The sequence below is a fragment of the Leuciscus leuciscus genome, assembly GCF_965113295.1.
Source record: "Leuciscus leuciscus genome assembly, chromosome: 1".
Lineage (NCBI taxonomy): Eukaryota > Metazoa > Chordata > Actinopteri > Cypriniformes > Leuciscidae > Leuciscus > Leuciscus leuciscus.
In genome coordinates this window covers 18910601-18923178 of record NC_138725.1, presented here as the reverse complement: position 1 = coordinate 18923178, position 12578 = coordinate 18910601, and the positions used below count along the sequence as shown (strand labels likewise).

Sequence of the window (12578 nt, the reverse complement as noted above, 5' to 3'; positions counted from 1 at the left end):
ACCTTGGTTCCTCGCCCAGGGCCCAGTGCTGGGGGCTTCTTGTCGACGCGTAACGCTTTCGACGGATGCTTCCCTCACGGGATGGGGGGCGGTCATGAGTGGCCGCTCAGCGAAAGGTCTTTTGCAGGACCATCAACGTTCTTGCCACATAAATCGGCTAGAAATGATGGCGGTATTTCGAGCTCTCAAATACTTCCTGCCAGACCTGAGAGGTCACCATGTGCTTGTCCTTCCGGACAACACACTGATGGTCTCGTATATCAGAGCAGATATCCTGTTGAGGCAGGGGCTGAGGCCCGGGGAATGGGGACTTCACCCCAAGGTGGTGGAGCTCCTTTAGGAGAACTTCGGTCAAAACTCAAGTCTACCTTTCGCATTGCCCATTTGGTTCTCCCTGATGCATCCAGCTCTGCTTGAACTGGATGCAACGTATTAGGTGTGGTTGAGGCTACACCTGTACGCATTTCCTGATATCTTTGCTCCTGGGAGTTACTCTCTTCCGGAGTTATGGATACTATGGGCTCGGCCTCTGAGGGGGCCCAGCTCATAGATTCAGGTCTCTCGACTGAGGTCGTGGAGACCATACTCCAGTCTAGAGCTCCCTCCACGAGAAGACTGAATATGCATTGAAATGGAAACTGTTCTCTGCCTGGTGTGGAGAATGCCTTCTGAATCTTGCTATCTGCCCTATGGTACAGTACTTGATTTCTGCAATGAATGTTTCTTTGCTGGGTTATCTCTGAGGAGAGATCCTTATTTCATCTTCTCCGTGGTTCTTGAGGCTGGGGCCTGCACGTACTTGGATTTGCACCTGGTATGGTGATAGTCTTCCTCACCCCTTGCCGGGTTGTATTCCTACTAAATTTGTGGGTCATTTGTGCTGCAGGCCTTCTGTCCTCCACCTTAATACAAGCCAGATCAGGAAGAACTTAATCTGTTTTGCCCTGTCCGGGCTCTTGGATGCTTATGTCCACAGAGCTGCAACCTGTGGCATATATATAAGAGCAGTTATTTGTCTGCTTCAGGTTACCTAAGATAGGTTGCCCTGCATCTAAACAGATAATGAGCAAGTGAGTAGTTGAGGCTATCTCACTTGCTTATGAAGCGGCCGGACAGCCTTCACCTTTGGCTGTCCCGGCCCATTCTACCAGGAGTATGGCTGCCTCTAAGGCTTTATTATCAGGAGTTTCACTCTGACATCTGTAATGCGGCAGGCAGGTCCTCACCGCATACATTTGTTAGATTTTATGACTTGGACCTAGGCTCCACTCCAGGGTCTAGGGTGCTTGTTTCCTAGTATGCGCATGGTCTTCATACAGAACAGGCATTTGTCATATGGCATCGTGGGTATAGGGTTCCCACCGCGTCTCGACGCAGCTCGAAGTTCCCTTGAAAGGGAACGTCTCAGGTTACGTATGTAACCCTGGTTCCCTGAGAGGGAACGAGACGCTGCATCGCCTTGCCATACTCCCTGCATGCCTGTGATCGACTTGCTTCGGCTTACAGAAGCTGCCGCGGTCTGTCGCAGGGGTGCTTTATAGCTTCCTGGTCGATGACGTCACCCGCCTATGACGTCTCGTCTTTCCATTGGACTGATTGGACTGAACGCAGAGCGTTCCCACCGCGTCTCGACGCAGCGTCTCGTTCCCTCTCAGGGAACCAGGGTTACATACGTAACCTGAGACGTTATTAATGTTGGAAACAGTTGCTGCCTAATGTTTTTTTGGAACCTGTGATACTTTTCAGGATTCATTGATGAATAAAAGGTTAAAAAGAACAGCATTTAATTAATATAGAAATTTGTCTTTATTATATTACAATAGAAAACTATTATTTTAAATTGTAGTAATATTTCACAATATTATTTTTATTTATTTATTTTTATTTTTTTTGTGTGTTTTTGATCAAATAAATGGAGCATTGATGAGCATAATTCTTTCAAAAACATTAAAAATAGAAATGTTTCCAAACTATTGACTAGTTCTGTTGTGGATTCTCTCATGTCTTTTCAGTTTTGATGACTGAGTGAATCTCTTGTCACAGTGTGAACACTTGTAAAGTTTTTCTCCAGTGTGAATTCTCTGGTGCAGTTTTAAACTGTTCGCTGAAGTAAAGTCTTCTCACACTCAAAGCACATGTACTCTCTCACATCAGTATGAATTTCTGATGTATTTGTAAAGTTTGCCGCAGTGTTGGAACACAGAACATGAACACATTCAGAACATGAATGCGGCTTCTCCTTCGTATGAACTGTCAGGTGTCTCTTCAGGTTTGATGCCCCATTAAATGTTTTGCTGCATTGATCACATGCGTACGGCTTTTCTACAGTGTGGATCCTCATATGTCCTTGAATGTGTTGTTTTTGTGTGAAGCTCTTCCCGCACTGATCACACGCATGCGGCTTCTCTCCGGTGTGAACTCTCATGTGAATCCCAAGATTTGGTTTGCCTGAGAAACTCTTTCCACACTGAGTGCAGGTGAAAGATTTCTTGGCTCTTCTTTTCTTTAAAAATGTATTTTTAGTCTTTGAGTGACTCAAAGGTTTTTCTCCAGGTTTGACATGATTTTCCTCCTCCACTTCACTCAGTTCTTCACTCTCCTCCTTCACTTCACTCAGTTCTTCTCTCTCCTCCTTCACTTCACTCAGTTCTTCACTCTCCTCCTTCACTTCACTCAGTTCTTCGCTCTCCTCCTCCACTTCACTCAGTTCTTCGCTCTCCTCCTTCACTCCATCAGGTCTGAAATCAAAGAGAAAAAGTTATTTAATTTTCAGTACAACAAAAATTATTCAAAGAGAGGAATATGAAGTGAAAGGACATAAAAAGAGCTCTGATGTAATAGCAAAAAGTACTTTCCATAAATGAGGTACATTGATCTTCTAATAATTATTTTTAAAACATTATAGACACAAATCCCATGTTTCTGTAGGAACAACTATTACATATATTTGATCAATGAAACAATTATCTAATATAATGTAAGCATTAAGAATTATACAATAGTGTCATAATGTTGATACCAATATTTAGGTTGATATTTAATTTATTTTACGTAAAACTTTTTAATTATTACAGTCCAGTCACACAAGACTTTTAATTCCAATGACTCCCATTCATTCGCATGTGAACGTGGGAAACCAGAAACACAAGTTTTGCTGCGTTCAAGTTCAAGTTGGAACGCCAATTAATTATTGGTCATTTATATCATAATTTAAATAGACATTTGATTATTCTATTAAACTCTTTACATTATATTTTACTGGTTCATTTGGATTCCAGTGTCACTTAGAGTTTCACCCCGGCCAATAATGCTGATCTCACGGTCACAAACTCATAAGTCTGATTATTAGTCGGAGGTTATGACTAATACTGGGCGGTAAACCGGTTTCAATTTCGAGACGATATGTATTTTTCATAAACTCATACCGGTGCGTTGCTGAAACAGCTGCTGTCTCTATTCAATGGCCATGAAGAGCGCTATGTAGAGTGTGTAGAGAGTGGACCGCTATTAAATACATACCCCTCTTAATATTAACAACTTTATAACACAACAATAAATAACACAAAAACGAACTCTCTTTAATACTGCAAATACCATGTAGAGCATTTGATTCCCGAGATGCAGAATCACAGAATCCAGTCACTAATGGAACTTACTGTATAAAACGGAACGTCACAGAATTGTGGGATGAATAAATCAAAAGTAGGTCTGTACAAATAATCAGATATAGATACAGACTAGTGACTGTGAATATTAAATCTCAAAAAGACTGCTGTTGAAATATGAAGTCTGTATGTTCTGCCGTGTCTGTGATAAAGAGCGCTGCAGTTTCTTCTAAAGAAACTTAAAATCTAAATTATATTTATTCTCCCCAAAAAGTGCAAGCCGTAAATACCTGTCATCTGAAAGACACATAATGCACAGTTTGCATTGATTGGGATCACAGACTGATGGATATCACACCTTGTTGAGGAACAGGAGATAATTTGGATGGAAAAGGGAAAAAGCATCTCTAAACTCTCTTCTATTTCATTTTGTTCTGTTTCTCTGGAAATTAGAGCATTGTACCAGTCGCACTGAGACATTTCAAATGATACCAAACATGACTGTTAATTCACTAGCATTGACAGCGAACATTATATTCTGCTATGATCTATCTGAGTGAACTGAGTGAAGGGGAGAATGGGTAAAAGGACTGAAGTGGGAGAAGGAACAAATGAGAAGGAAGGACCAGAGGGAAAAAGCTTTCCTGCATCTTCGGCTGTGAAACAGAAGCTGTGTGTGTTTGTGTTGTCCGTATCTCAGAAGATCAAAGTATCTGAGGTTATTTCAGCCTTAAACTGTTACTTCTGACATGATTTTCCTCTTTTAAAAACAGAGCATTTCTAAAATTGTGAAACACTCAGGAAGTGACATCATCTGGACTCTTTCTAATGCATGATGGGAGGACAAGAAAATAATCTCAATCCATTGTCTCAGTTTTTACACACACTGTAGCATTGACTGTATTCATCAACCCTGTTGCCAAAGTTACTGTAAGAAGAATGATCTCTATAACTGTAGAACTTATATCATTTATGATAAATACAACTTAAGATATTGCTTAAGTTACACTTACAAACCTGTCAGTCATTCTGGAAATGTAATTTACTTGATACATTTTACTGTTTATTGCTTGAAAAATATAATAAAAAAAGTGTAAACTATATTGAGAAATGTCCAACATTTCTGTAACATGGCTGCAAAAACTTGCAAACCAAATATAAACCAGAGCTAAAATTATACTTGGTTTGATGTTGACAATCAATATGAAAGTTTCTCAAACCTCCCTCTACTGAACATTTGTTGAAAATCTGTACCATTTCATAGTTTAAAGGAGAACTTGGTAACTTTTTTAACTTAATAAAACTGTCTAGAAATCATTTGGATGGTTAAACAACCTGTTCTGGTGATATTGGTGACTTTCCCCGCTCCCCCCCAGCGTTCCCAGGCGGAAAACCAACCTTGCAACTTGCGCACTGCCGTCCCGGCAAAGTGAAATTGGAAGTCTCGTGAGAAGCGAGAACTAGAACGAGAACGAGCGCGAAACACAAATTGCTTTACGGCAATTCGACATAAACACACACGCATGTATGATGTATTACCAGATTACCCACCTCGGTAGACATAGCTCCACGCGATACAGTTGGCTTGCTCCGATCAAAACAAACGCACATGAGCAGCGGTAGAGAGGGGGAGGAGGCCGCCGCAAGTGAGTTTTTTACGACTGTGTTGTGAAATATACGCCCCCCCACAGCTGTAGGGGGAGCTCGTGGGGAAAACATGCGACAACAAAAGGGAAAATCAGCGAAGAAGTGACTAGAGTTCGCTAGAGTTACAGAGTTCTCCTTTAACTGTTTATCTAAATGTGATGAAGTGCTTGAATGTTTCTAGAGACCAAGAGTTCAAGAATAAGAGATAATACTTAATTTCATTTTTTTTTTTTAAATGATTAAAAGCTTCTTGCTGACAAAAAAGTGGTTTGAAGGATAGTGGGAGAAGAATAAGTATAATTTAAATGAAAATTAATGAGTATTGTGGGGCTGCACTATGATCCTAATATACAGTGTTTGAATAAGTCATCAAATGATTATTGTTCTAAATATGACTGAAAATAAAGATAGAGAGAGAGAGATTGTATTTGTTGTTTTTGCTATATAAACCCCTTTTGTATTTAACCATATACTAATTTGCACCTTTAAACATTTATATCTGTCTGTCTATCATAAATCAATTTGCATTTCTAATACTAACATTATTCTGTTTCTTCGATTAAATAATGGCAGATATCTAGAATAGTAGTAAAGAACTGTAAGAAAATTTTATAAAAGCATAAAATACAGAAATAAACATTCATATAGTAATCATCAAATCCCCTCAGTCTGCTGACACCAATGAAATGAGCTTTAAGTGTCAATTTACAGGAGATCTGAAGACATCAGCATAATAAATGAGGTGAAAACAGGAACTATTGTCATGAAATAAAGAGTGTTTTCAGCAGATCTGTTAATATTGATGAGCCTCAGACTATCAACACTCATTCAACAAGCCATTCAGGATCATCAGCAGATCATCTCACTTTATTCTGAGTGTTTGCTGCTAAAGTGGAACAACTTCAAGTATACTTAGTATACTTTTTATATATAATTTATATATAAATCATGAAGAGTGGAATAGAACTTCATCACCTTCTAATACCTCACGCAGACATCAAATGTGCTGTTTTGCAGAATTGTCAATAAATAATTTCTATAATGATGGGAATGTCTTTTGTATTGTGTTGTATTTACAGTATGGTTAATGTGAAGGCTATACATGTATCTGGGTGAGATATTTGAAGTAGTTGAAAATCAAATAAAAAAAGAAAGCAACCAGCTGCAAAGCTTTGTGTTTATTGAACTTCAGAACCTCTGTAGTTGTGCTTACTTGTTTCTTTGAGTTGGACTGGTAGTTAGATAAACTGAGGAAGGTATAGTTTACTTAATCAAATAAGTTTAGTAAACTTCAAACAATTATTTGGCACAACTTCGACTTTTCCGGGGTTGGGCCACGCACAGCTTGGGCTCTGGAACCATCCTCCTCGAGAGAGGCTGGACTCTCTACCACTCTGGAGTTGCCTATGGTGAGAGGTGGCGGGCTGGTGTGGGTTTGCTTATAACCCCCAGCTCAGCCACCATGTCAGAATCAGAATCAGAATCAGAAAGAGCTTTATTGCCAAGTGTGCTTGCACCCACAAGGAATTTTTCTTGGTACTGAAGCTTCCAGTGCACATATACAAATACAAATACAACAAGAAACATAGTAATACAAATTCTAAGAATAAAATATATTAAAAAAAAATAAAAAATAGTATAAAAAGTAAAAAAAGGGGTCACAGTTGGGTTTAGTCTGAATAAACATTTACAGATTATGAACATATTTACAGTATGTTGAGTAGAATGAATTATAATATAAATATAAATATCACCTGAGTTAGAGAATATTACACTAGACAGTGGGAGTCTAGTGCATGTTACAGATTATGAACATATTTACAGTATTTTGAGTAGTATGAATAATATAAATATAAATATCACCTGACTTAGAGAATATTGCACTAGACAGTGGGAGTATTGCACTTACAGGCATATGCATTGGGGGGCATGTTAAGTGTTCAGAAGTGTAGTGAAATATTTGAATTTTGATAGATATTATGAACCTACAAACACACTTCCAGATACATATGCACGCACACACTTACATAGAAGCCCAAAGCACAGAGGACGGAAAGGACACAAGAATACCCATATATGGGAAACAGAGATATCAGCGAAAACCCCCGTCTGAAGCAAGAGACGATTGATGTTGCAAGGCTCAGTCATGAGACTGAGTTCCTCTGGAAAAAACCCAAGAAACTGTATTAGAACAATGTAACCCAGTTCCGTATAAATATGACTGCATTTTGACTGTACGTTGCTGCATTTTTTATTTTGATGTCGGATTGCATCCCTAGAGAGGAATCGAATCTCTTCTAGTATAATCCTGGCTGAATTTCTTTTGGTTTGAACTGCTCTGCTATAATATTGTAACTTGATAAATCTCGGATGGGAACGAGTTCATATTTACTCGAAATTGCTTGAACTGCTGATAAGGTAATTAGTCTTTGTAATATTCACTCATACAGGACTGCCCTGTTGAGATTGAATAAGCTGAAGTTTTATATCCTGTAACATTTACTTTTTGATTTGCTACAAGTATTAATTTTTGTACTACCAGTGTTTTAATCTTTTGTATAAATAAACTTTTATTTCTAAAGACAATCACTGTTAAGTCTTACTTCAGCTTTTACAAACAGTTCTAATAGCAAAAGACAGAGCAAAACATTAATCCTTATTAATCGAAGATAACAAGGGTTCCAAGAGCGATTCGGCTGGAAGGTAAGCATGAATTTAATTCATATGTCTGGTTAGTAATGTCTATTATTGTTTCCTTGGGAGTGTAGGGACTACACCTAGATTTACTGGTATAAATGATAAACAAGCAAGTTGAGGGAATAATTCCTATTCTGACCTGACAGCAAAAGATCACCTAGACACAGTGATACTAGGGGTTAATCAGGAACGTGAGAGCAATACCAGATCTCACCACATGGGGGCTCGTCCGGGATTGGGTCAATTTCTAATTGCCCAATAATACCCACAAGAACCTAAGGGAATAATAGTTTAAGTACTAAGACGACGGCTAAATCCAAATGCAAAATAATGTCTCCATAGTGTATTGAGGAAGTTACAGGAACAGATACTTCCTCCTAACCATAGAAAGTATCACGGGGACGCCTGAGATAAAGTTCTATGGTTAGGCACGACAGAGGTAACAAGAGATCTCGAGGGCAGCGCTGTGGGACCATAGAGTACCCATTTAGAAACCTCATATAAAGAGATAGTTACCAAAATCCTCAGAGGAGAAGCCAGATTCACACAGTCATGGAGAGAATAACTAATATAATTTTGCTCCCACAAGATCAACTAAACAAGACAAAAAAAAAAAAAAAACGCAGGGCAAGTAGGCAATAAAGAACTACTGGCTACTGACGATACTTTATACACTTCTAATGAAGCTGGATTAAGTAAATTAGTCCAAGTCGTTAGCAGTAAAAGTCGAAGTAAAAAGGTTACTGTAGAAATTGGGGACAGTGATACCACCGTACCAATTGTTAAAGGAATAGACATAAGAGTAACTAGAAACGGCGTTACTGATCAGTAAGCTCTGATCACAGTTGAATCCCCCACCCCTTCAGAGTACACTGAAATGGAAGGGGCCTCAGGATGTGACTATGGTCAAATAGATAAAAACTATGAAAAAATGCTCTTAGAAACGGGAACGATTCCTAAACACAAAGATGTCGTAACCGGGTTCAGATCCCTGATGACAGGGGAAATATCAGGGGAAATAAGAGAGACAGGGTTTAGATGGTACAAAGCTTCAACAGGGAGAGAGTTAAACGATAATAAACCCAAAGTGCAGATAGGTAGAGAGCCTGATCATAGTTTCGGCTCAGAAAGTACAGAAGACGAGAAAATACCTCGCAGAGATAGTGCTAACAAAATCTGGAAGCCCGTCTAAAGAATGGAAAAACAGCTCGCATAAAAGAGAAAATAATACCAGGGGCGGTAGAACATTTCTAACTTGCACTGGTCAAGTGCTTAATTCAGTGAATTCACATTCAACAGCACTCAAGGGGCCAGAGCAGAAGTAATGCAGTTTGTTTATGAACTTACTGCTAATGATATCCTAAATATGCCGGGAACCAGCAAAAAAGTAAAATGTCACATGTTAGCAGAACAGCTAGATCAAATGCAAAACACATTGTGTTATATTTTATTAGATATGTACCAATGATGAAAGGCTTGTGAAAATTATGGGAGGCCACGCATAGCAAGGTTTCCTCCCATCAATAAGGGTAGAGTTCCAAGAAAACCGTAGAAAGCACCTAAAAGAAAAAAAGGAAGTATCACCTTCCCCTTTTAGTAACAGAGATCTAGCAAGGAAAGAGTATAGACGAGAGGTTGAAAAAGGGAGGGGAACCTTCTGATTCTTCCTCCAGCTCATACACCTCAGACTCTGATAAAGAGAAAAGAAAGCAGGTGCTCTAAGAAGCCCTTGTCAGTTAAAAAGGAGAGGACACAGTCAGAATTTGAATATGAAGAAAAAGTGGTCTCTAAACCTAGGCGCGGTCCAGCTAGACAGATTAAGGAAGTCCGTTTTACAGTCATCCAGCTCCTACAAAATATGAAATTCAAAGGGGCAAAAGATAACAATATGATTAAGGCAAAAATGGTGGCTGATCTGGGGAAAACCCTAGGTGCCTCAACTAGCCTGGTAAGACTGATGATTAAATATCATACAGGAATATCCATGAAACTAGAAAACCTTAATGCATGCCACTCCAAAGGGATAGGTATAGATAAGGAGACTGAATTACGGAAAAAGACAGAAGTGGTTAAAACCAGAGGCTGATGGCCATGTCTTTCCGAGAAAGCCCCCCAAGGGTGGACAAATGGAGGAGATTTAGCTAGACTTAAAAGGCTAGCCACAGTTACCAACTGGTCAGAAATGTCTAGTTTAGCGGACCTATATGACAGGGAAACGGTTAGAAGTAATAGGACCAGAGAAAGCTTAGGCCAAAACATAAATAAACCAATAGAGGGGGATAGGATGAAACGGGAAACTGCCTATCAGAAAACTAAAAGTAAATCGAAGGATAAAAATGAGGCTAGGACAGTAAGGTATGAACATCCTGAAACTTTATATAAAAAGTTAAAACCCCAGGTTAGGCCAGCTAAGAAGACCGGAAAAGGAACTAAATTTATAGAGCCTAAAGAATGGGCAAAACTGACTGAAGAGCAGAAACAAGCCCACATAAACAAACGAAACAAAATAGCAGAACCGAAAACTAGAAGTAGGGAAGTATAATCCCACTGCCTCTGACATGGGGAGACAAAAAATAAGGATTATATGTCCAATAAAAGGGAATCAAATTTATGTTAGATAACCTAGAAAAGGTATCCAGTGTAACGAAAGTTCCTAACGGAGCGATACAATTTGAAGGTGAATATAATGATTAAGGTTTCAGTAATAAAATGAAATCAGTGACCAGAGATAGATATTCCTGGGAAGGATTGCAGTGTATAGTTGACAGCACAACTTTAATGCGTCTAAATGACAACATTCTAATTAAATAAATTAAGGAAAAAGATACTGATAATGATGAAACAATCAGATGGCCTAAAAAAGTCGGCCTGGATTCAGGAAATAATAGGGTTATAAAACAAGACCCTATTGACAAAAACTAGTTAGAAAAATTACTTGAAAAATATAAGCAATAATGATTGTGGAAAACTATCAGATAAATATGAATATACCGTAATGGGAGGAATTCAGGTTCTGCAAAATCAATATCTGATAAATAAATCCGTGTATGAAGAGATAAAAGAAACAATAAAGAGAATTATCTAGAAAAGGGGTAATATTTAATTAATAGAGGCTTTATTAAACAGATATTTAATTAATGCAAGAAACGCGACAAATGGTTTAAATGATGATAAGATTTTGGCTAAAATCAACTAAAGAGGATCTCATAAAAAAAAAAAAAAAAAAAAAAAAACAGATAACCAAAAAAGACAGGAAAATGTGTTACCTGTAGATATATTAGCTATGGTAGCTAGAAATTTGCTGATTATTAAATCATTGGCTGCAGAAAAATTAGTAATAGTCATTGCTAAACGTGAAGGAATAGAATTATTAGCAAAATAATTTAGTGAATGAAAATAAGCGCATTCACACTTTTACCTGGTCTAAATGGACTAAATGAGGCTAAATCTGTGACAATCAGATAGAATTTAGACATGTTAAAACTCCTAAAAAGGAGAAAAAGACCATAATAAATCAAGCACATTTGTGCTACTTTACTGACGGAAGTTCAGATAAAGGACAAACATGGTGGGGCTTCCTTGTTGAGCAGAGAGGTCAAATTATCCACAGAGAAAAAGGAAGATAGAAGATGACAAAAGTGCACAGGAAGCTGAAGTCACAGCGGTAGCGAAGGCATTGTTATTTATTGAAGAAAATAACCACATGGACTGTTTGTTAATAACGGACAGTGGTTTTGTTTAGCTATGATTGGTTGAACACCTGGATAGGTGGGAACAGAATAGTTTCTATAACGCTAAAGGCAAACCGTCAGGTGGAACTGTGGAGGAGCATAAGCGGAAATTACAAGGTTGTGAAACCGAAAGTATTGCATAAGTCTAGCCACAGAATACAGGACAACGCCTGCGGCAGTTGGGAACAAGGAATTTGACCAATACATCCGCATACGAGCGATCACTAAACAGAGCGAGGGGGACTTACTTCAGAAACTGCATGATAAACTGTTTCACCCTCCAACGACGTATGTTGCGAAATATTGTCAGCAGATGGGCTTACATATTTCAGAACTTAAAAACTAATGATCAGAAAATTAAGTTAAATTGCCCTGATTGTAGGAAGGTTATAACCAGTATTTATATTGATTATGGGAAAAATCAAAACTGAGAAATAGAACGTTGAAATTAATTCAGATTTCGCTAGACTAGTTTAGTTCTAAAACAAAAAAGGAAAAAACGCTTACTTCCTAGTTATTGTGGATAATTTTAACAGGCGACAGGTAGGCTACTGTTGTCCTGAACAGCCTTAACAGGTTGATAACATAGCAGGGTTCGCACGAATGAGTTCGAGGCGATAACAGACATAACTTAACTGGCCATGAAGTGGAGACCTTTTGCAAAAAGCAGGGTATTATTTTAATTAAGGCGGTTGAAAACCGACCATCCGAGTAGCGGATAAATACAGGGTAGCGGATTGGTTGTACGTGCAATACCTTTGTTTAAGGACTGATTTTTTGAAAAATCTAAATCTAGGAGATTTAGGGATTTAGATTTATGAACTTATTTCCTTAATTGTAGGATTTCGAAGACTGATCATATTCCTAAATCGACCGACAAAAGCAAAAGCCCTAAGTC

At 38.4% G+C, this 12578-nt stretch overlaps 1 protein-coding gene across 1 annotated transcript in view; it reads right to left on the bottom strand.

Annotated features, from left to right (window-relative positions):
* Positions 1-2425: 2425 nt before the first annotated feature.
* LOC309501321 (uncharacterized protein) overlaps positions 2426-12578 on the bottom strand; it is a 56200-nt gene continuing 46047 nt past the window's right edge. Inside the window, exon 2 of the mRNA XM_082173359.1 lies at positions 2426-2619. Coding sequence (XP_082029485.1) covers positions 2614-2619 — 6 coding nt within the window. The 3' untranslated portion in view covers positions 2426-2613. The remainder of the gene's footprint in view (positions 2620-12578) is intronic.